The sequence below is a fragment of the Lissotriton vulgaris genome, chromosome 2_1, assembly GCF_964263255.1.
Source record: "Lissotriton vulgaris chromosome 2_1, aLisVul1.2, whole genome shotgun sequence".
Taxonomy (NCBI): Eukaryota; Metazoa; Chordata; class Amphibia; order Caudata; family Salamandridae; genus Lissotriton; species Lissotriton vulgaris.
Genome location: NC_141687.1, coordinates 885076803 through 885101551, shown reverse-complemented (window position 1 = coordinate 885101551; position 24749 = coordinate 885076803). Strand labels below are relative to the sequence as shown.

The 24749-nt window shown below is 45.8% G+C and overlaps 1 protein-coding gene across 4 annotated transcripts in view; it reads left to right on the top strand.

The window, feature by feature from the left end:
- Positions 1-24749, top strand: part of MTFR1L (mitochondrial fission regulator 1 like) — a 152178-nt gene that overhangs the window by 90441 nt on the left and 36988 nt on the right. For all 4 annotated transcript variants that reach the window (XM_086956410.1, XM_086956411.1, XM_086956413.1 and 1 more), the window contains one exon: positions 1395-1504. In XM_086956410.1, coding sequence (XP_086812536.1) covers positions 1395-1504 — 110 coding nt within the window. The remainder of the gene's footprint in view (positions 1-1394; positions 1505-24749) is intronic.

Genomic DNA, 24749 nt, shown 5'->3' with positions numbered 1-24749 from the left:
GCACTGCACAGCTTTTTTTTTTTGTTGAAGCATGCATACACACATGAAACCAAATCAGAAAAGTGTTTTTAAACGTATTCATTTGAAAGCTACATGCAGACATCATAGGTTTCTAGCAGGAATTTACATCTGAAGCCACAGAAAGTTGTTTTATGAAACTAAACGCTCTTAAAGGAATGGATGCAGAAAAAGGGAGGGAGGGAGGTTGTGTGAAATCAAGAAAGTGAGAATGAGATGGGAACAAAGAAAGTGAAGTAAGGCTGAAAAAAAGGAAGATGTGAGGGAGAAAGAAAGGGAGAAGAGGAAAGAGGGAGGGAGAAAGTAAGGAAGAAAAAGAAGCAGAAATTAAGGTAGAAAAGAAGGCCTGAAAGAGAGAAAAGGAGAAAGCAAGAGGGAAAGAGCGAGAAAAAGTGAGAACTAGGGAGACTGGGGGGACAAAGAATGAAAGTGAGAGAACGAACGATGGAAAAGGAGGATGAAGGAAAGAATGAGCAAAGAAGAGGGGGAGAACTGAAGAACGAAGGAGAAAAGGAGGGAAAGAACGTGAGAAAGAAAAGGGGGAACCAGAAGAAATTTTGAGAGAAAGCGGAGAAGAAAGAAAAATAAAGTGGGGTGAAAGAAAGACGGGGCAAAAAAGAGGGAAAAGAAGGAAGACGAAAAGACGAGGAAAAAAGACCAGGAGAAAGGAAGAAAGACAGAGAAAGGAAGAAAGCAAAATGAAGAGAAAAAGAATAGAAAGGGGAGAATTAAGAAAAGGAGAAAATTAGATGAAGAAAAACAAGACAAAAAGGTAGGAGGAGAGAAATGAAGATGTGAAAGAAAAGGAGTAAAAGAATAAGAACAACATTTTAGTGCAGCTGTCAATGTAGCACGTGGATTCTGAAGTTCTTGACTGCAATATGTTTTTTCATTGTCAAAGTTTTCAGTGTTCTCTAAGAGAAGATGCAGTCTTAGGCTTCTTACTATGCACAAAAATGTTTTCTGAAAAGGAGTTATGGTATCTGAGTGCTCCTGCACTGTCAGCTTACAGAAGCAGGCAAACCTATTATAAAGTGCAGTCCTGGATGGCCAGGAACTTGCGAAGCCTGTATGAGAATCCAGCTGGCAGACTGCAAGATACTGGTAGCTCGCAGTCGATGGATTAGAAATGCCTGATCTAAACACATGATTGGTTAATCTAAAGGTTTGGCACAAATTCTGCTCTTGTTTTATGCTGGGCACTCCTATTATATGATGTGAGTGAATTATTAATGTTTCACTTTTGATAACGTTTTAGAGGACCAACCATCTATCAGTTTTTGTGGGGGTTTTCTAGCCTTTTTTTCATGTTTGCATTTTTATTGCGAATGTATAATTGTTTTAGAACAGTCACATTGAAAGATGTTTATTTACAGGTCCTACCAGACATTTCAGATCTATATGCAGCTAATGCACCCATGGTACCAACGTTAGCAGACATTGCCTGGATTGCTGCAGATGACGATGAAACTTATGCGAGAGTTAGGTATTACTTGTGTTTGTTTCTTATTACTTTCATTTATAAAAAGGTATGATCCAGAAAATTATTTTGTTATAGATGTATTTCATTTTTTACCTTTCGTTGCATCTTCTTTAGTATTACATCTTTTTATTAAACAAAAGACTCTCATACAATGCATCAAACATACAGCAGACAGTGTATATGCGACAAGTGCTAAATATGAAACCAGAACATCAGGGCAAGGCATATTAGAAGGCGTACATGGCAAAAAGGACCCCTGTTCCACACCGAAATGCGACTGAATAAGATGCACAAGTGTAAATGCCAGAAGAGAGAACAACCCCCCCCGCCCCCTCCCCAGACCCCAACCCCCTCTCAGCCTACCCACCCACCACCCTCGTTCCAGGTCCAATTCCTCACACCACACACGCATCCAGTCACTCAACCTTAGTTCAAGCATCGAGCTGAGATAGCCGCAACAGCCGTAAGTAACGGGGGCAGGTCACCTCCCTGAATTCTGTGGCCAACAGGGACAAGAAGGGTTGCCATAACTCTGCATATTTAGCCCCCTCTCCCGCTTTCACCAGGGACAGTTTCTCCATTCCGAAGACTGACCAAAGTCTGCCCAACCAACCCTGCATGGTGGGCACACGTGCCGTGCGCCATAAGGCCAGAATAGTCTGAACGGCGGAGCCCAGCGCTGTTGCGATTAACCTCCCTTTTCTAGCCCTCAGGGTAAAAGTAATGGCATTGGGAAGCCCCAAGAGAACATAGGCCGGGAATCCTGGAATCTCCGTATCAAAGTGAGTATCTATCTCATCGAGGACCACCTTCCAGTATCCCTGAATATGTGTGCAATCCCACAAGAGGTGTTTCAATGTGCCTGTCTCTGCGCAGCTCCTCCAACAGGTCGCATCCCTGGAAGGATCCATCTCATGCAACCTTTCGGGCGTGTAGTACCAGTATGACACCAGCTTGGTAAAAGTGTCAGTCAGGCCCATGTGGTAAGCAGAGTGTTGGCCCGATAACAAATGTCCTCCCATTCCTTATTGCTCAGGTCCCTTCCCAGCTCCCTCTCCCAGCGTGCCCTCCCCGCATTATAAACTCGGGAGTATCGCTTCAGTAGCAATCGGTAGAGGTCCGATATAAGTAGTTTATCCGTCGTACGGGAGAGAAGCCAGTACTCGTATTGGCTGAGCTTTCGGTCAGCCCCCTCTCGCACTCGGGGGTCAAGCGCCCAGTGACGCACCTGGAAATAACAGAGGCGCTCCGATTCTAGAAGGCCATGATCCTGACGTAGGTGCTCAAAAGGTGCCACCCCTCCGTCGGAGTACATGTGGAATAAGACCCGACAGCCCGCCGGGCACCACCGAGCGAACGCCCGCACATCCCTACCGGGCCCAAAGTCTGGATTTTCCTTCAGCGGCGTCAAGGGCGACGGAAAAGTCGTCAGACCATGTCGGGCGTTAGTCTGGTCCCACACCTCCAGAGGCACTCTGGTGATGAAAGAGGCGTATAGATTAGGTGGTCTGTGTTGTCTACGGAGGAAGGGGACCTCCTGCAGAGGGCGGCTGGCCACCGTCTGATCCTGAAAGAGCCAGTTCCTCTCCGACTCCCACCTACTCCACTCCACTAGGGTGCGGAGTTGCGTCGCCTGGTAGTATAGCATCAGATCAGGCAGCCCCAGTCCTCCTTTCTCTGGAGGGAGCATCGCCAGCCGCAGTTTCATCCTCGGGCGCCTTCTGTTCCAGATAAACTGCGCAAGTTCCGATTGAGTTTGGCGAATCCAACCCTCCGGCGGTCGGAGCGGGATAGCCCGGAAGATATACAAAACCTGTGGCAAGATGGTCATCTTTATTGCTGACACCCGTCCTAGGCAGGAGAGTGGCAAATGCCGCCAACGTCCCAGCTCCGCGCGGAAAGTACGGCGGAGGGTGGCATAGTTGATACGCACCGTATCCTGCAAAGTTGCCGCCAATTGGATCCCCAAGTAACAGAACCGACTCCGAGGACCAGTGGAAGGGAAAGCACTCCTCCAGAGAGGAGCGAGTCTGGTGCTCTAGGGAGAGATCCAGGGCCACGGATTTTGCCATATTTACTTTAAAGCCAGAGGCCCCTGCGAATGCATCGAGGATCTCGACACTGGCTGGCAGGGATTCCTTCGGGGTGGCCAAAGAAAGGAGCACGTCATCTGCATATAAACTGATTGTGTGGATGTAGGCTCCAAATTTCATCCCTTTAACTCTAGGATCCGTCCTCAGGCCCTGCGCCAGCAGTTCCATGTATAATGCAAAAAGTAGGGGGGAGAGTGGGCACCCCTGCCGGGTTCCGCGTTCAATAGGGAAGCGGGATGACGAACAACCATTGACGCGTACAGTCGCCGTGGGAAAGGTATAACAATTCAGCACCCAAGTGTGGAATTTGGCACCCAGTCCCGCCTTTATCAACACCTGTTCCAGATACGGCCAATGGACCCAATCAAATGCATTTTTGGCGTCAATCGCCAGCATCATGAACTCGCCGGGCTATCTTGTGGCCTGTTCGACCAGGTGGAGCACTCTTAGTGTTGTCGGCCGTCTGTCGTTCGGGGATAAATCCCGCCTGGTCCGGGTCAACCAACCCCTGCATAAGGGGCACTAGCCGGGAAGCGAGGATGCTAGTATAAAGCTTGAGGTCAACGTTGAGGAGGGAGATGGGCCTAGCCCTATAGGCTCCATATTGCGTGTGGTCTTTCCCAGGTTTAGGAATGACCGAGATGGTGGCCTCCATCAGATCCCTCGGAATAGCACCTGGTTCTGAAAATGAGTTAAAAAGAGCGGTGAGCAGCGGAGCCAGTTGGAGGCAGAAGGTCTTGTAAAATATTGCGGTGTAACCATCCGGGCCCGGTGCCTTAGCTAATTTTAAGTCGTGAGATCGCAGAAATCACCTCCTCCGACCGGATCGCCCTCTCCAGTGCCTTCGACTGCTCAGGTGAAATAGTGGGTAGAGCGACAGCCTGTAAGAACGCTTCACTGTCTGCGGGGTCAAGTCTGGCTCCGGTATACAACGAGAAATAAAAATCGCTAAAGGCATTCGCTATGTCCCTATCCCCAGTAACTCTATTGCCCGCATGTGTGGTTATCTCTTGTACCGCGTGGCGCTGTAACCTCTCCCTGAGTGCCCTTCCCAGCAGCCGCCCGCATCGGTCCCCGCCTGTGTAATACATATGACGGACCCTCAAAGCCGCATATTCGGTGCAATCTTGGTCAAGAGCCACCAGCTGTTGACGTGGCAGACGGAGCTGCCTCCAAATTCTCGGCGCCCCTGTTCGTTGATGAATCTTTTCTAGCTCGCACGTATGCGCCGACAGCTCCTCCCTTTTACGCGCCCGCCCCGCATTTTCTGCCGCCGAGAGCGCTATGAACTCGCCTCCTAGCACCACCTTAAGCGCCGCCCAGTGTGTGGCCTGTGAGGTATCAGAAGGCTGGTTATGTGTCATGTACTCCTTTATGGCCCCCTTGATTTGGGCTATAACCTCCTTCCGGTGGAGTAACGTATCGCGCAGTCTCCAGCAGTGCGGAGCGCGGGCGAGGGGCGGGAAAGAGAACACTGCCGTGAGTGGCGCATGATCTGACAGCGCCATTGCCCCAATGTCATTCTGGGATGCCAGCGCTGTAAGTGAGGTGGATGTCAATAGGTAGTGTAGACGAGCATAGGTCTTGTGAGCATTGGAGTAGTATGTGTAATCCCTGGTACCCGGGTGAAAGCTCTGCCAAAGATCGGTCAACACCAGCTCTCTCAACCTGCAATGTCCCCCCTCTGACACAGTGCCTGACTGTGAATAGCGCTGCCCTGATCTGTCCTGGAGGTTATCAAAGACCAAATTAAAATCCCCCCCCCTATCACAATATGTCTATCTGGGGACGTGGCTGCCTCACTAAGAATCTTGTGAAAAAACTTGTCTTGTCCCTCATTAGGTGCATACACTGAGCTAGCCGTGAAAGTGTCCTCCCCCAGTGAGAATTTATAGGAGAGCAGCCGCCCCTTTATTTCAGAGCTTTTCTGTAGAACCTTGCCTCTGAAGCGGTGGGACACCAATATAGCAACTCCCGCAGTCTTTGTGGAAGCCGAAGAGAAAAATTGCGTTGGGAAATGGCGCGACTTCAGCCTATGACAATCTTTGGGCAAGAGGTGCGTCTCCTGTAGGAGGCAAATATCTGCTTTCGAGTTCTCCAGGAGAGACAAGACCGCCCTGCGCTTTACCGGGTTGTTCAAGCCTCGGACATTTAAAGTGAGCAGGCACATATCAGTCGCTGTCATAAGCATCCTTCAAACCTCCAAGCTGCATCCCCTGAAACAAAGCCCCAACTAAAGCCTGACCCTCTCCTGCTCTCCTCCCCGCCATCCCTGTCTCCCTCTCCTCCGCCCTTCTGCCAACCTCCTGCAAACCAACGTCCTCACACACAACCATCCTTACCTGAACCTGGAACCCCAATCCCCCCCTTCGCCCCCCCCCACCCTACCAAACTACCCCCAAGAACACAGATCGGTCCCCGCCCCCTTACCCTCATCCCCAACCCGCTGCCCCCCCTAACCCCAACTGAGAACTCCCCGAAAGACATAAGAGTCCTGGACCAGTCACAACCTTGTTCAGGCCCATGGAAGAAGTCAGTAAAGGGGAACATGGCTCTGGCAACCCCTATGACCCCCACCCAGCCCTTTTTCGGACCCGCTTGGAAGTAAGGCTATAGATGGAACCCCCCCTCCCTATTTTGGGTTGTGTCTCTAAAGGAGGTGTCTCACTCTAAGGCTGTTGTGTCCTTGGACACCTCTTGGATGGCAGCTGCTTTCTCCTGCGCCACCGTAGTCGGGTCCGGCTTGTGAGCCGCTCTAGACGACCGCCTCCGCCGTATGTGTTGCCAGCCCTCCCCCGTAGAGCGGGGAGGTCTCCCCTGCGAGAGGCCGCCATGTCGGTACCTTCCATCGAGTCGTCGGCCAAGTCAATCCCCAGCAGGGCACAAGTATCTTTCAAGGACCGGAGCTGCTGCAGTACGCCGTTCCACTTGAAGATAAGGCGAAAGGGGTGACCCTAAGAATATGGGATCCCCTTGTCATGTAGGAACGTAGTGGCGATTTTAAAGGCCCTCCTTTTCTGTAAGGTGATCGCGGAGAGGCCGTGATAAAGTGCCACTGGTTGTCCTTGATAGCGGAGCGGTTGCTTTCGGCGTGCCTCCTTCAAAATGCGCTCCTTCAGCGGGAAATCAGGCAGGAATGCTAGAATGTCCGGGGGAGGGGCGGGTGCCCTGCGCGTGAGGCCCACCCTGTGTGCCCTATCGATGCGGATAATGAAGTCCTCGTTTTCTCCCAGGATTTCCCTAAAGAGGCCCGTAAGTAGCGGGTGATATCGTCCCCTTCCGCCTTGGATGGCACTGCCCGGACCCTTATGTTGTTCCGTCAGGAGCGGTATTCAAGGTCCTCCGCATGGGCCTGTAAGCGTAGTACTTCCTGCTGCAGGTGTTCCACTTCCTCACTCCGCGACTGCTCCGCTTTTTTGACTGCTGCCACCCTTTCCCCCAGCCCATCCACATCTCGACGGCGCTCCCGGTGTTCACCCGCCATGTCCTGCTTAAGGGTTTGGAAGTCCTCCCGCAGGGAATTAAATAGTGACTCCAGGAAGACTTTAGTAATCGGGGCTCCTTCATCTTCACGTACTGTGGAGTATTTAGTCGCTGCTGACCCAGACGGGCTCTTCTCTCCCTTGACTGCTCCCTTAGTCAGCAGCTCCGTTATTGTGCGGCCACCCAGACGCTGGCACCCCGACATGACCAGGCACGTAGCTTTGTTCCTGGGCCCCGGATGAGTAACAGCTCCCCCGGAGGTCCGTGAAGGCACACCAACCTTCTGTGGCCCCGTGTCCGCCACAAATTCGTGGGCCTGTTGTCCCCACCTGGATCGCTCTGCTCTACAGCACCCACAGTCTGGGATCACACCCGCCTGGCCGGCCGCTTCTCTGCTGGTCTTGGCCTCCTGGGGGCCCGCAACGTTCAGGCCTCTTCCCTTCCCGCTCTCTGGCCACCAAGGGGGCCCGGCGTCTGCACCCTTCTGGACATCTCCTCTGGGCAGGTCACCACCCTTGCAGTGCGAGCACCCTCGGCCGGCCGCCGCACTCCGATGTCTCCTTCTGCCACTGCCAACGTTTGGAGGCCCTAAATAGTTACCCTCTCTAGTCAGGTCAAGGGCCCCGGCTTCGCGGAGTGGGCTGATCTCCGGGACGCGGCGGGCCTCCTTACCACACAACCGCGCGGCCACCCTGGCATCGCTGTGTTGCACCTAAAACCCGAGGAGGTCTCTCCGTGTGGTTTCGGCAGTCCCCAGGGGTGCAGGGCGGTGACTACGGGGCCCTCCTCCAGCTGCAGGCCTCCGAACCTGGACTCCGCTTGGCGCCAACACTCCGGACGCCGCTCCCGACTGTCGGGCAAGGGCCCCGGGACCTGGGCCTCAATTTTCGTGCTCACCGCCCACTTTCGGCTGGACCCCGTCTCTCAACGCCGCCTCAGCCGCCGTCCTCCACCTCCTCTGTCCGTTTCTGGTAGTCGGGGCGCTCCCCAAGCGCCTTCTGGTCGTGCCCCAGCTGCGGCGACTGTTCATTCCTGCAGCACCCCACGCGGGGTAGGCCCTGAAGCTTGGGCCTCGAGTTTCGCGCTCCCCCGGTCCGCCGCAGCTCTGGGAGCGCTCACCCCACCTCTCACCTCTGCCGCCTGTATAGCCGGTTCCACTGCCCCTCGACCGCCGGCGTTCCGGCTCTCCGCTGTCTCCGCTGCCCCTCCGACCGGGCCACACACCTCGTGAGCCCTGGAGGCTCTCTCCTAAAGACGCGGCGTGCGGCCGATGTCCGCGCCGCCGGGGGGAACGCACCGCAGCCTCCGCAATAGTCAAGTCGGTCGCTGCAGCCCCCTTGCCTTGGGCTGCAAAAGGCGTTGTCTGGGGGGGGGGGGAGTTTCGAGCTATTTACGGGTCAATTATTAGGGCCGGGAACGGGAGCCTCACAGACTCTTGGCCACGCCCCCTTTGCATCTTCTTTAGAGTTGTTCCATGTTGCTCGATGTGGGGCCAATGCACATCAGAGTTTCAGGATCAGCACAGACTATATACATATTTCAGTTTAGAACAGGCTTCTCCCACGAGTTGCCCAGCCTACTAAATTAGAAGCTGTTGCTTCGCTAAATTAATATATGTATACCAAAATAGAAAGGTGTGTATTCAAGCAAAAATGTGTGTATTTTTAAAATTCCTAAGCTGATGTTTGAAGAAAAAAATTGTTGCATTTCCAAAATATATTTAAAGCTGATATTTCAGTGAGAAATTATTTTGTGTTGGGATACAGAACTAATATTATTACCTTGCTGCCAGGGTTGGTGTGGCTATGACTGTTTTGCATTGCCCAGATAAAGCCATTCCAAATGTAATAAATGTTTTATTACGTTACCGCTGGCAGCCGTGCCTGATCAACTGAGGTGATCATTGATACTAATCTTGCATAGGGTGGCCACTAATGTAACCTTGTCAGATGTGGCCACTATTGCACACTACAATACATAGAATATTAGAAGCTCAGGACAATTTTAATTGAAGGTAAGTAGAATTGCTGAATAAATGGTTGGAGACCCTCGTTTAGAATAATTGCATGCAAAAGTATCCTTTGCATAAGCTGAAATCTGGAGTGGATCTAACTACAAATGGTCCAAAATTTGACTGCCAACCGCCAACCTTTAGTTTTTATTACATTTTAGGACTTTTGGTAATCAATCCACCGCTGATTAGACCATACCAAGTGTACTAGGCAAAATATCCTGTGCTTTATTATTTTCTTTATCTTTGCCAAACTGATATTGTAGAAAAACAAAAACAAATTCCAGTGACTGTTAAACGTCTTTGAAAGAAGCATATCTTTAATTATGAAAATAACCTTTAACGTTGTCACATTGCCTTGAAATTAATGCACCATTGCTATGGAAATCCGTCTTTTCTACAACACAAGAGGAATAAATAAGTGGCTTGTTACAGCTGTAGACCTTGCTTTTTTGATTTCCTTTGCAATGAGTTGGTATATTAGCTAATGTCATGTCAATGAAAATCACTCCATTGTCTAAGTAATTAGATCATCCCACCCAAACATAGGTGCTTTTGGTAGAATAATCTGTGCAACGCACTCCATGTAGTTGCCTACTGTTGAGGGCTGTTTGCTTATCTTTTTCTGATTACCATATGCGATGAATTGTCACAATGGTGTCAGAAGCTTCATGCTGCATATTTAAGTACCAGGCATCTTTAAGATTATAAAAAGGACCTGATTCGCATTGTGTTAAACTTAAAGTCATGTTTATTGTGAGCATTCTAAATCCAGAACTTTTAGCTTGGTAATGGAAGTAACAGGGAACAAGCCTCCCTTGAAACAAAGTTGAGAAGTAATTGCACGAAAGGTTTATTTAACAAATAAATAAAAGTTATGATGAACCAAAAATAAGGAACTTAAAGGAGCATGATATTTAGTTCCTTATTGATGGTCAAACTCTTTTGTATATATCTTATATTAGTACACCAACTGAGGTGACATGCTTCATTATAGGTCTCCTCCTCACCCTGACACGTGAAAGGTTAGCCAGGATGGACTGTAGTAGTTCTTAGTGATGCAATTTTAGGAGCTTGTGATTTTCTTAATGTTTTGATTGAAAAATTATTCAGGCCCATTAATTAAATGAAATAACCTAATAGTAGGGTATGATTCATGTATTGTTGTCTCACAACTATCTATTGAGTAGTGCGAGGTGAAGAAGAGTCTTTCTTCAGGACAGAGGTCCCTATCATTAGTGTCACTATCTATTTCTTTCATTCATTAAAGGCGCAAATTAAAGGATGGCCTGTAGGGTGCAGAAAAAAATTTAATAGGAAGAAAACATAAGAATACATATATTAGACCAGTTATATTACATTCAAATATGGTTCCAACCTAAATGAAAACAATAAGTATATCATGTCATTTATGCTTAGTTATAAATAGTTCCATCACTGAGTTGCCGAATGCTCTTCCTTTTTGGGCCTATGTCGTAGAGTAACGAGAGTAACGAGAGTAACGAGAGTAAATAATTAGCCAACACACAGCTTTGTGCACTGTGACAAAATCCCTTCAATACCAGTTTTGTAGACCATTGCGCTGTGATCTCACATAATGATTCTTTTAAAAAAAAATCTTTTTATTGTTTTAAAGCTAAAAAATAAACAGACATATCCGGTGCCATATATACAGCCAATGATAACAGGGTGAATTGGTACAAAAACAGGATAGATGTAGAGCAGTAAAAATTTCTTCGAGAGGCCCGCACTATTAAGCACAAAGCTATGATTGGCATCAGTATAATTTCTAAACAGTTTAGATGCGGATCCTCAAAACCCTCCCACCCATAAATCAAACCAGCAGGAGAATTATGGCAACCAGACACTAGAGTTAAGGATCAAAGTCCGGATATTTCGACAATATTACGAGTAAAGGAAAGACTAAGAAAAAATTGAAAAAAGAGAAAAATTATATGGGCGAAAACAGAAAGAAACAATAAACCCATCCCCCCACCCTGCACCCCTGCAAACGGCTATCGCCTAACCCCCAGTAGCAGCGTGCCTGTCGCCCCAACTAACAAGGTTCTAAAAGAAGAAATCTACCGAAGTAGAGAAGAGAAGTGGAGGAGGGCATATTCGTACGGGCTCCCGGTCACCCCTCCCCTCGCCAGAACCAATAATCCCCAGGTAGAGTCAAGAAATCTATAGGACAACAGCTGTGTATCTCTACAAGGGAAACTTCAAACACCGCCCAGCCTTCCTAAAGCATAAGTTTAATAGATCCCGTATCCATCATACTTAAATCAAACCCAGTCTTTCAATCTCATCCTTGCCCCTTCCGATCAGATGCATGAGTCCCCTCCGGACAAACCACCTCTTCCACAGGACAGTCCGAGTACGAAGAAAATGTAATAGAACTCAATGCAAGACAAAACAGAAGAACAAAAGGGCTGTGAACACAGTCGGGTCCAGAGACTCCCTTCCCCGCTATGAACTCCCAGCATTGATTTGTCCGCCATCTTAGCGGCTCCGATGTAAATGGGAGTAACGCAGTTTCATTCCGATAACAGTTCTCATCAAAAGACTCTGGAGTGGGAACATCAATTAGTCCTTCCATAGTCTGCAACGATCGTAGGCTTAACAATCCATTGGTGGTATTGAGCTTCTTCTCATCGTCCAAAACACTGATCAAAGGCTCCAACACCTCACACAGTACGGGGTCTACTTCCTCCATCAGAGTGGCCATCTTGGGTGTCTGGTTCGTCACCGTTTCTTGTAGTGTAGTAGGGTCCGGTCCAATTCGTACCATCTCATACAAACGCGCCACCATCATCTGAATGCGGCCTTTGACGTACACATGAATTGCCAAACGTCAACCACATCAATCCAAGAAAGCGAAAGAAAGGTTTTTTCCCACTCCGGTAGACTGGACCCGATCACACCACCACAGCCGATGTTGTTTAACTGGAACCAATACTCGAGACCCCGGCTTCTGGGCGGATCTAGGCCGCAAACTTACACTCGACATATCTTCGTCAGCGGAACAGATAGAAATCTCGGGATAACACCATTAATCTCACAGCGGGTTCATACACACAGTGGCTGGGCGCAAGAACAGGATAAATGACAGGATATTCCGGCGGTAGTCTGAGGTCGGCGGAGCCGGGAGCCTACGCGGCCATCTTGGTTGCTAGCGTGGCTCCTCTATCCACATAATGATTATTAACAGGCATTACAAGTAATAGTAAAGTAGAGGTAGTAAAGTAGAGGCATTACAAGTAATAGTAAAGTAAATGTGACATCCTTTCCTAGAACTAAACTTACAGGGTTACACAGAGGGGGTGGTTGGATCCGTTCTAGTGCCTAATAGCTAAAATGAAATGATTAAACATTTTAAGCATCGTTGAAAGTGAGCTTGTATACTGAAGAAAGGCAACACTAATGTATTATCTTGTGTACATCTGAGCCCACTGGTAGTACCTACTATAGTCCTATAGAACCGCTGGGTACTCAACTGTTAGGAGCATGATGTTTAGTACAGTGTCACTTTCTCTAGAGTGTTTCATGGCAGAGCGGCAGCATTGTGATATCACATGTAGGTGCCATAAGTAAACATTGTGCTTGATTAGGGCAGAAAGACTAGCCGTCTTAGCTCCAAAATGCAAACAATTTTTATCTCTAATTGGAATCCCTGCAAGTGGTGGGAGATAAGTAACAAGGTGTGTGACAAAGAACAAGCAAAATTCAAACCTATGCAGTCACAATACACTTCTCATTATCAAACAATATTCCAGGTTCTGTTTTCTGCTGCACCCAGGACCGTTGTAGTGTCACTGAGCTTTGTCTGAGGGAAATCCACAGAACAGAGAGCATTGTACTGACAGCCATTCATGAAATATCAAGCAACGTGCTAATAACTTAATACTATGGCCTTCCTTTCATGTTTTACTTTCAGCCTTGCAAGGTGGCTCACGGTCACCGATATTTCCACTTTGGTGGTCTTGCTACGAACCACTCCAGCTGTCTGTCGGAGACAGCCTTCTATACAGTGCTCCATAGAGCCAGTCCTTGCTCAAGATTGAATGGTTTTCATGTCCTTCTCAGTTACATTGCTCTTAATTGTTGCTACCCTCATTTAATGTGTTTGAACCTTCTGCATGTGATTTTGCCACAGGTAGATTTGTGATTCACCCTGTTCTAAACGTAGAATTACATTGAAGAAAACGGGCACGTTTTATCACCACCATTTTGGTATATTTCATTGCTACCTAGTGGGCACTACAGAAACTGCAGCAGAAATAGGGAAGATACAACTGTTATCTTGATAGACGTTGAAGAAAACTGCATGGAATCATGGACATTGTCTGTTGGTATCACTTGTGTGTAAATGTAAGTGAGACCGATTGGCATCGCCAGTGATTGTTATTGATTTCTTTCTGACCCCCAACAAAACATTTTCCATTGCTTGATGACTGGGCTCCGATCAAAGTACAATTAAACCTGACTTATCTTCAAATATCAGATAATTTTTCTTTGGGTCATCCTCAGAAGTCTGTCTCTATCTCTAGCAGACTTTAGGACCCCTATGACGCTGCCACCACCTTGCTGTCTTCCAGATGAGAATAGCTGGGCAGCCTGAAAGCCTCATCAATCTGTGCCTTCCCACTCACTCTTGTTGTCCCAGCAGATTACCACGAAGAGTTGAACCTACATAGTGACTCTCATGAGTGTCCTTAACGGACCTTCCTACTGTGTACACCTGGAATCCCTGCATATTTTCCAAGGTCTCTGATTGACCCTGTTGACCAAGGTGTGAAATGTAGTGCCTCAGAAGTCCGACATCAAGGACCATTGTGGGATTGTTTCAGCATCCATACCTTAACCACACTTTCTGTCCAAATTGCTCCACCAAGACCGCCCTGCCTAACAGCTCCTTCATCCTTCATCCTTGTTTCCATAGTTTTAATTGCGCCTGTAATATTTCTCATTTGAGTGTGGAGGTCTATACAGAGGCAATTAATAGAATTATTCAGCATCAGTAAACTTTCACCCTTTGCAGCCCATTCTCATGTATGAATTCTTTAGACCCTTGAGTTTTCAAAAGCTCCTTAGGTGTGTGTAAGCAGATGCCAGTCATTCCTTGCCTCATCTCCTTATCTGGCTGGCTGCCATGTGACATAAAATAAATTGCACCATTTAGAGTTTGAGAACCACTGCCATACCTTCAAGCTGCCGGAGCCTCTGTCTCTGGTGGATATGGGTTTCTATCCAACTGTTGCCAGTTTGTAACCTCCTTCAATGCTCCTGCAGCAAGAAGTCTGCCCCCCTCAAGTCAGTACACCCTCCCATGACTCTAGATATGCTGCAAGCTCTATCAGTCAGTCATGCATGCCACTTTCCACATCCATCTCACCGCTGACATGCATCCCATGCCAGACCTTACCAGCCCACAGCTACTATCTATAGATATTGTTGCATAGAAGGAGAAGAGGGCATAGGCACTAACGATATCTGTTTGCAGAATTTTCCCCATCTTTAAGGTGCATCAATTTACTCAGACAAGCTTCTGCCACATTGGACCAGATCCCATTACCCCCTCTGAGTCTGTAGACGGACAAGAGAGCTATAGCACAGAAGTGAATTCATAGAGTCTCACAGAGGGTACACCTCATCAAACCCAGCTGGCTCCGCCTACTTCATCAATTTAAAAAGACCTCTTAAAGAATGATGATCCCACATTCAATGGAACGTGTCAGGATGCGGATTGAATCGAGCATGTTTCGCGTACAGACCTCCCCCCCCCCCCCTCGTCATTCCTTTTTGGAGTCTTGGACCACTTTCTGATGTTCTTTTGAAGTACGCTTTCCATGGTAATTCTTTTGGGCTGGACTGCAGCCTTCAATGCAGTGGATCACTTCATATTGTGTGAATACCAAAGACAGTACCTGACACTACCTTTTCAACTTTCTGTTGCTACTTTGACGTTTGATACAGCAGGTCTGGGTTGAAAAACCATTCCAGCTACCTTTAGCCTTATTGTGTGTTTCAGAAATGCTTTTTTGTTCATTCCTATCCATTATTTATGAACATACTTTGATGGAATTTATCTGGCTCTACAACTTCATATGTGTAGAAGAAGCACAAATAAACCTCCATTTCAGAAGCACTTTTTTAGGATCCAGACAGGAGCCTAGTGTGTATGTATGCCACAGCCCCTCTAAGACTGTATGGCTTATTTGCTCAAAAACGATGCAGTCTGAAGTTACTCTTGCATTAGTCGTTCTTTGTCTTCCCCTCCATTCCCTTTCTCCAGATTAAACTGTCCACACCCCTTGGCTGTATGACCACATAGAGGGAAATGGACAGAGGCATGGGAGACCGATAGTGTGGATTCTGTATATACACATTTACCCAAGGTCCTGTTCAGATTTTTAAGGCTGCTGTACAAGAGATTTGGCCAGTGCCAAGCCTATGGCTGAGACTTTCCATGATTCTTAAGGAAAGATGAACAGACTATCAAGGCAACAGTCACTATGGGAGTAGCTAGTATTGATTAATAGAAAATAATGGTAGCCTTGTGAACTGGAGTCTAAAATTATAGTATAAACCTGCTTTCAAATCAAATTCAAATTTCAAATCTTTATTCGGTACATTTTCCATGACCATAAAAGCATGCGATAAAAACAGAGTATCCCAAATATAATTTGCAATCATCATCAATATACAAATACAGACCATATTAATTCAAACCAAAACATAATTCAATAAATAGTATTAAAATCTCATTGATTCACAATTAATATGTAGTATCTAAGGATCATTGGTTTTCATAATTTCCATGTAATACATTCTCCAAGTACGAAAGGGTTTTTCTTTTCTTAATTGCCATTTGGACAAATTTACAAGCCACATTCATAATTCTCTCATTCTCCAAGCTACAAATAATATTAAATGCTTGCTTGTAATGTTAGTATACATTTGTTTTAAAAAGAGGTTTTAAAATAACCTTACGAATATCCCTATAAAAAGCACAAAATAAAATAAAGTGCAACGTTGATTGTGGGGATTTACTGTCACATGGGCAGTTTGGTAATAAATAATACATTTTCCTTTTTGCGGGGAAAGCAACCAGATAATGTAAGCTGCCTAATCTCAATCTATTGAGATAAAACCTTAGCTGGATGTTTCTTATAATAACAAAGTAGGGTTGTATACACATGTAGAAGGGACGTTCATAGTAGGATATAACACTATGCTTTTTCGCTTCATCTGCCTCCTTCGCTAAATCCATAGCAACAGTAAGTCTTCTTTTCAGTCCTTTTTTACTGTAATCTACAATTAGCATTGGTTCGTTACAATCTAACTTGATATTAAAACTTTCTAAAAGTGATTGTATAAATCTAGCCAAGCTATTTTTCTCCTCTTGTCTAGGGACAGGCAGTCTAGTAATATATTTTGTGTAAACCTAGCTTCTTCACGTGACCACACCCCATGCCATAATGTTAAACCAGCTATTTTTATGAAGTCGTTAATATAGGGTACATACAATTCTCTATGAGCTAAAGTATTAGACGTTGAGCTTGGAGCCACTAATAATCGTTTTAAAAACTTGTTCTCCTGTGTTTGGAGGGTTAAAGCATTAGCTCTCCCCCATAATGCTGCACCATAATAAGCAGTTGAAACTGCTTTTGATCTATATAAAGAGAGCATTTCCCTCATAGGTGTATTCCCAATTTTTTCAGAAAATCTAAAAATCCCTTCCATACTTCGCGAAAATATTAGCGTTGCTAAATTGACGTGTTGTCCCCAGGTCCCATTTTCATTAAAAAGTAAACCCAAATAAATAAAACTCGTAACCCTTTCGATCAAAATGCCTTCCACGTGGTGTTTAATCTTTCTATTTTTCCTACCACAAGTCATAACAAAGGTTTTTGTTAGGTTTAATTTAAGATCCATCCCAGTCATAAAAAGTGCAAATTTTTCAATCAGGTGTTGCAAACCATTTGCTGTCCTTGAAATCAGGACGGCATCGTCTACATAGAGCAGCACTGGTGTCGGTCGAGAACCCACTTTTGGGACATCAGCATTAATATTTTCCAAACAACGATCAACGTTATTTATATACAATGAGAATAGTAGGGGTGCTAAAACGCACCCCTGCCTAATACCTCGTGTTACCCTAAATTCTGGCGTGCACTCCCCCTTCGGCCCAAAACGAACTCTAGATCGGAGAAAAATATAAATTTGAGATAGGTAAACAATATCTTTGGGGGCTCCTATCCCAACCAGCGTTCACCACAATTTTTCATGAAAGCACTGGTGAGATCAGCAAAGCAAAGATGTAAACTGCCCCCTTTAGCTATAGTATATTTACCCACCAAAAGATCCAAATTTAGACACTGTTCGATTGTTCCTATCCCTCTCCTGAAACCATATTGGGCCTCTGAAAGATGCTATTTTCAGAGGCCCAGGATTCTAATCTACCCAGCAAAACTCTCCCCATCAGTTTTGAGGTGGCATCTAAGAGGGATATGGGGCGATAACATTTTGGGTTTCCTCTATTCCCTTTTTTAAAAATAGGGACTATGATACTTTCCACCCAAGATGTGGGCAGTTTTCCATCAAGGGTTGCATTAAAAAACTTCTGTAAGACCGGTAACCAAAAATCAATGTTACATTTAAAAACATCGATAGGGACCCATCAGGGCCAGCGGCTTTGCCACTTGCACTTTTATTTAGTGCTCCTATTATTTCTTCTACAGTTATCTGAGGCATCCCTGCTGGCTCTACGGTTAAAAATTATTTTTCCTTATTTTGTACGATATCGATCCCTCCAGGGTTAAAAACATTTCCAATGTGGGTTATCCAGCCATCAGCGGGCACTAGGGCATTTATTTTTACAGCAATAGTATCCTTAAAAAAAAAAAAAAGGGTAATTGATAGTTTGCCAAAAACAAAGTTGTATCCCGGGTTGCTGCCGCTTGAGCTAGTTTCCTCCACGCCTCTTCTTGGATCTCTTTTTTCTGTCTTTCAGTGCTAAATTATATTTCAACCTTAGTTTATTCCAGCTACATTCCTAGGTTTGAGTTTTAAAATTCCTTTTAGTTCCCTATTCAAATTCGAACATTCCTTATTGAACCATCTAGGTTCTTGATTATATGATTTGGACTTCTGCTTTATTTTTAGGTCATTTGCTATTTCAGTAACAATGATAGAAAATGCCCCAATGATATCTGAGCTAGTTACTGTGTCTTCTAGGCAAATATCAATTTTGCGTTGTCTTCCCAGTAATTTTTTCAAAAAATAGAGTAGGATTTACTCCGACTACTTAATAGAAACTCCATTCGAGCCATGAGGCTCAATTTTTCCTCTGTTGCCTTCCCTAGATTTATCCTAGCGATATTTATCCCTAAGGTCAAACCAAGGGGTGATGGTCACTAATAAGGCATTCATAGACAAAAAAGGAGCGCACTAGTTTTGTGTAGTAGTCAGTGATAATAAAGTGGTCAATTGTTGCCAAAGATCTAGAACCAACAAAGTTATGGGGGGGTGGGGGGGGGGGGGGTGTTCATCTTCACTCTTTACATCCAAGATTGCCAAATCATATTTGTGGACAACAGAGTTAATGGCTTCTCCATATGTATCGTGGGGGAAATGTGAAATTGGATCTCCATGGTCATTCAAATATCCACATTGTTTGTTTTTCCACAACAACTCTACATTTAACTATATTGAAGTCGCCAGCCCATACAAACATATAATCACCCCCCATCCCTGTCAAAAAATCATCAAGTCTTTTTCTAGTGAATTAATCACCTTAAATCTAGTTTTATCAAAAATATTATTGTAATAGTTTATGATAACAACGGACTGTCTCCCCTCAGTTTTAAGAAAAATAAATTGATAAAATTGTGAACTAGTAGTATATGATTTTATTTTAAGAGAGGAAGATGGTGATATTGCGACTGCAAGACCACCCTTTGCACGACCCATCCTAGATGGTATGGCGTCTGTACATATAATTTGGTAGCCATCTATGAAAAAGGGTCTAATATGCCATGTTTCTTGTAACATAATTACACTATGGTTCTCTAGTTTTTTCAGCCATTCCTCATCATTTAATTTAGATCTAACCCCTGCCATGTTCCATGACATTATACTTAAATATTTTTGGCAAGGTTGGCTTCCACTAGCCAATTGTTCAGTGCCCATTTCCCCCATTTGTTGTACTAGGGGCTGCCAATCATAGGGTACTATCCTTCGACAAGCATATTTTACATGTAGCCTTCTCTCATTTATCTGTATTGTCCTATTTTCCGGCACTTGTTCGATACACATGTCCCCCTTTTTATGTTCTATGGACTGCTGATCATAATATATCTTCCCATCACAGACATTTTTTAAAGATGGTCCAATCTCATTTACACAAATTAACCTATTTTCAAACCGTGGGGCTTTTTGATCATCCCTAGCTTTTTTTCTATGTTAATCTGGATCGCTAAGCTGACTTAGTGGGAAAAATCTATTTACTGTAGAGGTGATCCCCATAACTTCTGGCATTCCCAGATTGTTATTTTCAATATGATGTTGCTCATTCATTGGATATTTTTATAATCCAAGTGGGAGAGCTATGATCTTGTCACCCTGGTATATATTGGGTTCAACCCTACAATTGCCAAGCCGATTTAGCAAGCTACCCACCAATTCCCTGCTGCGGAAGTTGACTACCACACAGTTCCCGTAGCAGTCTTTTCTTGATTTCCCTACCCAGCTTACTCTGCTGAGCATTATGATATTTTTCTGTAATAGGTCAATATTAAAATTTGTCTTATTTGCGAACCAGTGCGCCACCTGATTTTTTTAATGTGTCATATGATTCTTTCCTGTCCCCCCTTGTTTTAAGCACATTTTTCAAGATGATCACATAAGGGGAATGTTTGAGGGGGTAAATATAAAACATCCAAAACATTATTATTTAAAGAGCCTACTTCATTTAGCGTCTCATGATTTTTTACATTATTTAGGGTCATTGGCTCGTTTTTGTCCGATCTTATATACGGACCTAAAGGGAGGTCCTTGTGATTCATTGGTCCTTGAGATATGGGCCATGGTCTCGTTTTACCATCTTGGCCTTGTAGTCCAGTTTGTACCACTAGAAGGTCTTTCCGGGTTATAGGCAATGGGTTTATCACTGGGGTTTCCTCTAGAGCATGTTGGGATCCAAATTTTAAGACCAATTCTACAAGACACATAACATTCTTCTTTAGTAGGTCTATTTCGGACATCAATCTTCGTTCAATATTGTCCATTTTCCCATGTAGTTTTTTAAACAAATTTTCCAAATTCAAGGGTTTCATGGCACAGTCATTTTCCTTATTTACATTTGTATTATATTTTACCACTTTATTTGCCTTTGGGTTGGATGTTACCTTTTTTTCTGGTTTAGTATTAGTATTTCTTTAGCTTTGGGGAGAGTTTGTTTCTGTTTTTTTGCAGGTGGGGAGTCCATTTCCAAAGATTGTCAATTCGGATATTTCTAGGGATCCTGCCATTATACAGGGATTCTTAGCACTTCTCCTAATCTCCGTTATTGATTCACAGGTACTAGAGGATATAGACTCTACCACAGAAATGTTTTCTTTTCGAATATCATCATTCTTCAAAGCAATAGGTGATACGGCCACTAATGTTTTCGCCGCCTCACTATCCGATTTCTTCATTGCCGCATCTAAAGCATCCTTTGTTGCAGCGAATTCTTCTGCGACTTGGGTTATTTCATTTGTAATCATCCCAACTGCACTTTTCAAGAAGTTAGTTATTGGTACATTTTGTTTTTTGCATGCCTTCCCACGACTAGGGGCCAATTTCCTCTTGCCCATGATCTAATTTCGGGTTTATTGAATTGTAGATTAACGTTGGTTTCTTACCACAAAAGCTGTTTTCTGAAGGAGCCAAGAGGAACGGCCCAGCCCTGCCTCGGTCTGTCGCGGACGGGCGAGTCCACGAGTGTCCCGGGGGCTCCCAGCTGGTTTTGATGGCTGACACTAGCTCTCGCGGCCCCTCTCGCGAGACCGCACTGCCTTCTGGGGGATGTAGTGCCCCGGCAGTCCGCGGTCCGCGGGAGCAGCAAGATGGCTGGCGGGAAGTGAGAGCTTGTCCAGGGTCTCCTCAGCAAGGCAGAAACGAAAGGGCAGCAGCAAGGTAAATCCGAAGGTAGAGAAGTGCGTCCCCAAGCTTTCATAATGGCTTAGATAGGTACATCAATTATGCTCTTTAAGACACAGGAATGGGACTTGGAGAAACGGACGGCAATCTTGTTTTGATTTAATTTTGACTGGCTCCTCTTTTTGCCATATCTGGCCTCCACTCCCATTAAATGTGAGTTTTCTAGGGTGCCCTTAGGTCCTGAAAGAGTGCCCAGTTAAGTAGTCTTGCTCGATTGCACCTGTCTGGACCAGCGGCCACTAGATTGCTTACTTTGGCAGAATCTGCTTCACAATGTATCCAAAAAGCGTAAATGGCCATTAAGGGACACCGCTGCACACCAGATCCGCAGACCACCTTAGATTATAATTATTAGTAGTCAATGCTGCGACGACATTTTTGAAAAAGGCATTACAACAGAAATAAGATGCATCTCTGTATACTTATAACTGTAATGAAAATAAATGTGGTTTCCTTCATTCAATAGTCTTTTTACTCTATTGCTATATGTAGTGCTCTGAATCTGTGTGCAATTACTCAAATATATGTTACCAATACCACTCTGAATGTGCAACAATTTGCAAATATTTCAATGACTTGTGTTTAAAGAAATACGTCTGTAGTACAGACTATAGCTGCAAAATAAAATCATCTACTTCGGCTGAGCTTAGGTATTCCTTTATTTAAAAGGTTTGTGGGCTTTTTAAGGAATGCGAATACACAAGTGTGTATAGATACTTTGGTATGATTCGTACTGTGACTCAATGGGGGTCATGAATGATCAAGGATACTCTTGACTATGATTGAATCAGAGCAACTAATTTAGTTGCAGATTGTGTACTGTTTAAGATAAATGAGTTCCTTGTGAACATTATACAATGTTTAAACACACCCACTTTCGCTTTAATTGGAATATTTTGATTAGGCTCACCTTGCATCTCTGAATCTGTACATTTGTCTATACCCCTCACCCCACAGTGATGGCAAACAACACTAAAACAGGTTTTCATCACAAAGGCCTTCTCTGTGACGTAGGAACAATACATCAAAGATTGTGTACCCCTCCAAAGTATCAAAGAATGCTGGAAAAACCATCAAGCAGAATCCCTTTCTCACAAACAGAGTCCCTGATAGCTGATAAGTATCACAATATCTGATAGAGACTTCTAGCTGCAGATTCCTTACCTTTGGATTCCCCAGGCTGGATCTGGAAACTTTTGCTTAGCAATACCCCCCCTGCGCCTGGCGTTGGGTAGTTCCATTCGGCTGCACATGTCGTCCGCCTCGGTAGCGTCGATTATGACATCGCATTGCCTATATAGGCGCCACCCAGGTGCGCAGATGTCAGTTTTTCTATTTCCATGCCAGTTATGCGCCAATCCAGGAAGAGGTACCCCTCTACTGCTTTTCGGCAGGTTTTTTTCATGACTTTTGTCGAATTCAGAGAATTTTTTCCACTTTGTGTGCTTGCCACCGCCTGATGTTGGTTACCGATCCCCCACCTCGTCTGTCTCTGGTGTCTGGAGTATGACCACGTTTCGAAGTTGTGCTCCCGGGCCATGGCTCTGAAGTCCTTGAGAGAGTGAGTGATGAAGCTCCTCTCATGCAGCCAGGCAGTCGACATCGACCAGCGAGACTCCCGCGGAGGTCCCGGTCCTCATCTAAGAGGAGAAGGTCGTAGGACTGCTACGGAAGCCCTAAGTCCTCTTCATCCTACTCGATGTCCTTGGGACACTGGGTGAAAAGCCATAAGAAGAAGAGGAAGTCAAAGCGGACTTCACCTCAGCTGGCATCGGTCATCGAGAGAGGTAAGGAGCACCAACGCTCTAGGCACAGTTCCGCAGCCAACTTCGAGCCTCATACCCTTTCCGGGAGCTTGGGCGACTCCTGCTCAAATAAAATAATTTTACGGGGCAATGCGCCACGTATATTGAACGTAACGACCCCGCTGGCAAGACTTCGGGTCCCGTGGAGCCTGAAGTGGCCCTATTGGGTTAAACGTCCGCTCCAACACTGTGTCGGTGGGGCCTCAAACATCCGATCCTGGATGGACACAGGACATGCCATCACGACCTTCCCCGGCATCTGACCTGAAGTCTGTATCTACGGCACCGCCGGTGCCAGCTACATCCTCATCCCTGATGACATGGAGCCGGAACGACGTCACTCGACACCGATTCGAAGGTAGATTGAACCCAGAGATTCTTTATTGTCGCCTGAGCACTTTGAGGATGTGCTAGGCTCAGGAGGGGAAATGGAGGGGTCAGTGCACCCTCTGGAATACCAGGATGTCTCTGAGGTGAACTAGGACTGGTATGGGGAACTTGGGGAGGCTAGTGGACTGGACACCTCCCCAGATACTGGCATGCTTTCTCCCATGGCATGGCATGGGGCTATGCCATTTCATGGCATAGGAGAGGGCATCCTATGCCATGGTGCTAAAGAGGGCAGCTGAGGTCCTTTGACTGGAGCAGCCCTCCGTGCAGGTCAGGACTAATCTCCTGACCGGGGCGGTTCAACCAAGGGTTTCCACTTCCTAACTCCTTTTGCTATTTAATCAAGCATTGACAGACATCCTTCTAAGCACGTGGTCAAAGCCTAGCACAGGGGATCCTGTAAATAGAACGATTGCACAGTGCCATAACGCAGCTCCGGCTGACCATAAGTTTCTCGGCCAACACCCCACCCCAGAAAGTTTGGTGGTGCAGGCCTCTGTGTCCTAGGGCGCGTTCCCTTCCACCCCTCCGGATAAAAAAAAAATCTAAGAGGTTGTATGCATTTGGAAATAAATTGTTTTCTTCCTCTAGCCTGGCATTGTGGTCAGTGAATAGTGCATGCTTAATGGGCCGGTTTTCACATTCTCCTTTGGGAGATGGTTGCGCACTTGCTGCCACAGGGCCCGGAGGAAGCCCGGACTGTGCGCTCTCAAGCGGTCAAGGATAGAAGAGATGTGGCAAAATTCACCATACGGTGTGGTTTAGATACGACCAATGCACGGTGGAGGTCAATTTCAATGACTGTGGCATTGAGGCGCCATGCGTGGCTTTGAACAACTGGCTTCTACGGGGATGCCCAGGCTAATCTGATGGACATACCCTTTAACGGAACCCACCTTTTTGGGGGAAAAGGCAAACTAGTTCCTGGTCATGTTCAAGGACTCTCGAGCTACGGCCAGATCCTTTGGCCTCTCCTTCACTCCTTGTGGCCTGTTTTCCTTTTGTAGCAATGGCAGGGGTTTCCAGCCGCGTCAGCCCTATCCCAGCCACCGTCCTGAACAGACTGCCTAAGCGGTGCGAAGACATGGATGCGGTGCATTCCGATCCAAGAATGGAGGCCAGAAGTAGTCTGCCACACTGCCCCCAGCAGCCGCAGCCTTCAAGCACTCCTAAGCTGATTCTGCTGGGCCACATTACTCCAGTTGGTGAGAGAATTAATCAACCTCTCCCCGGACTGGAGATCCAGAACATCGGACAAG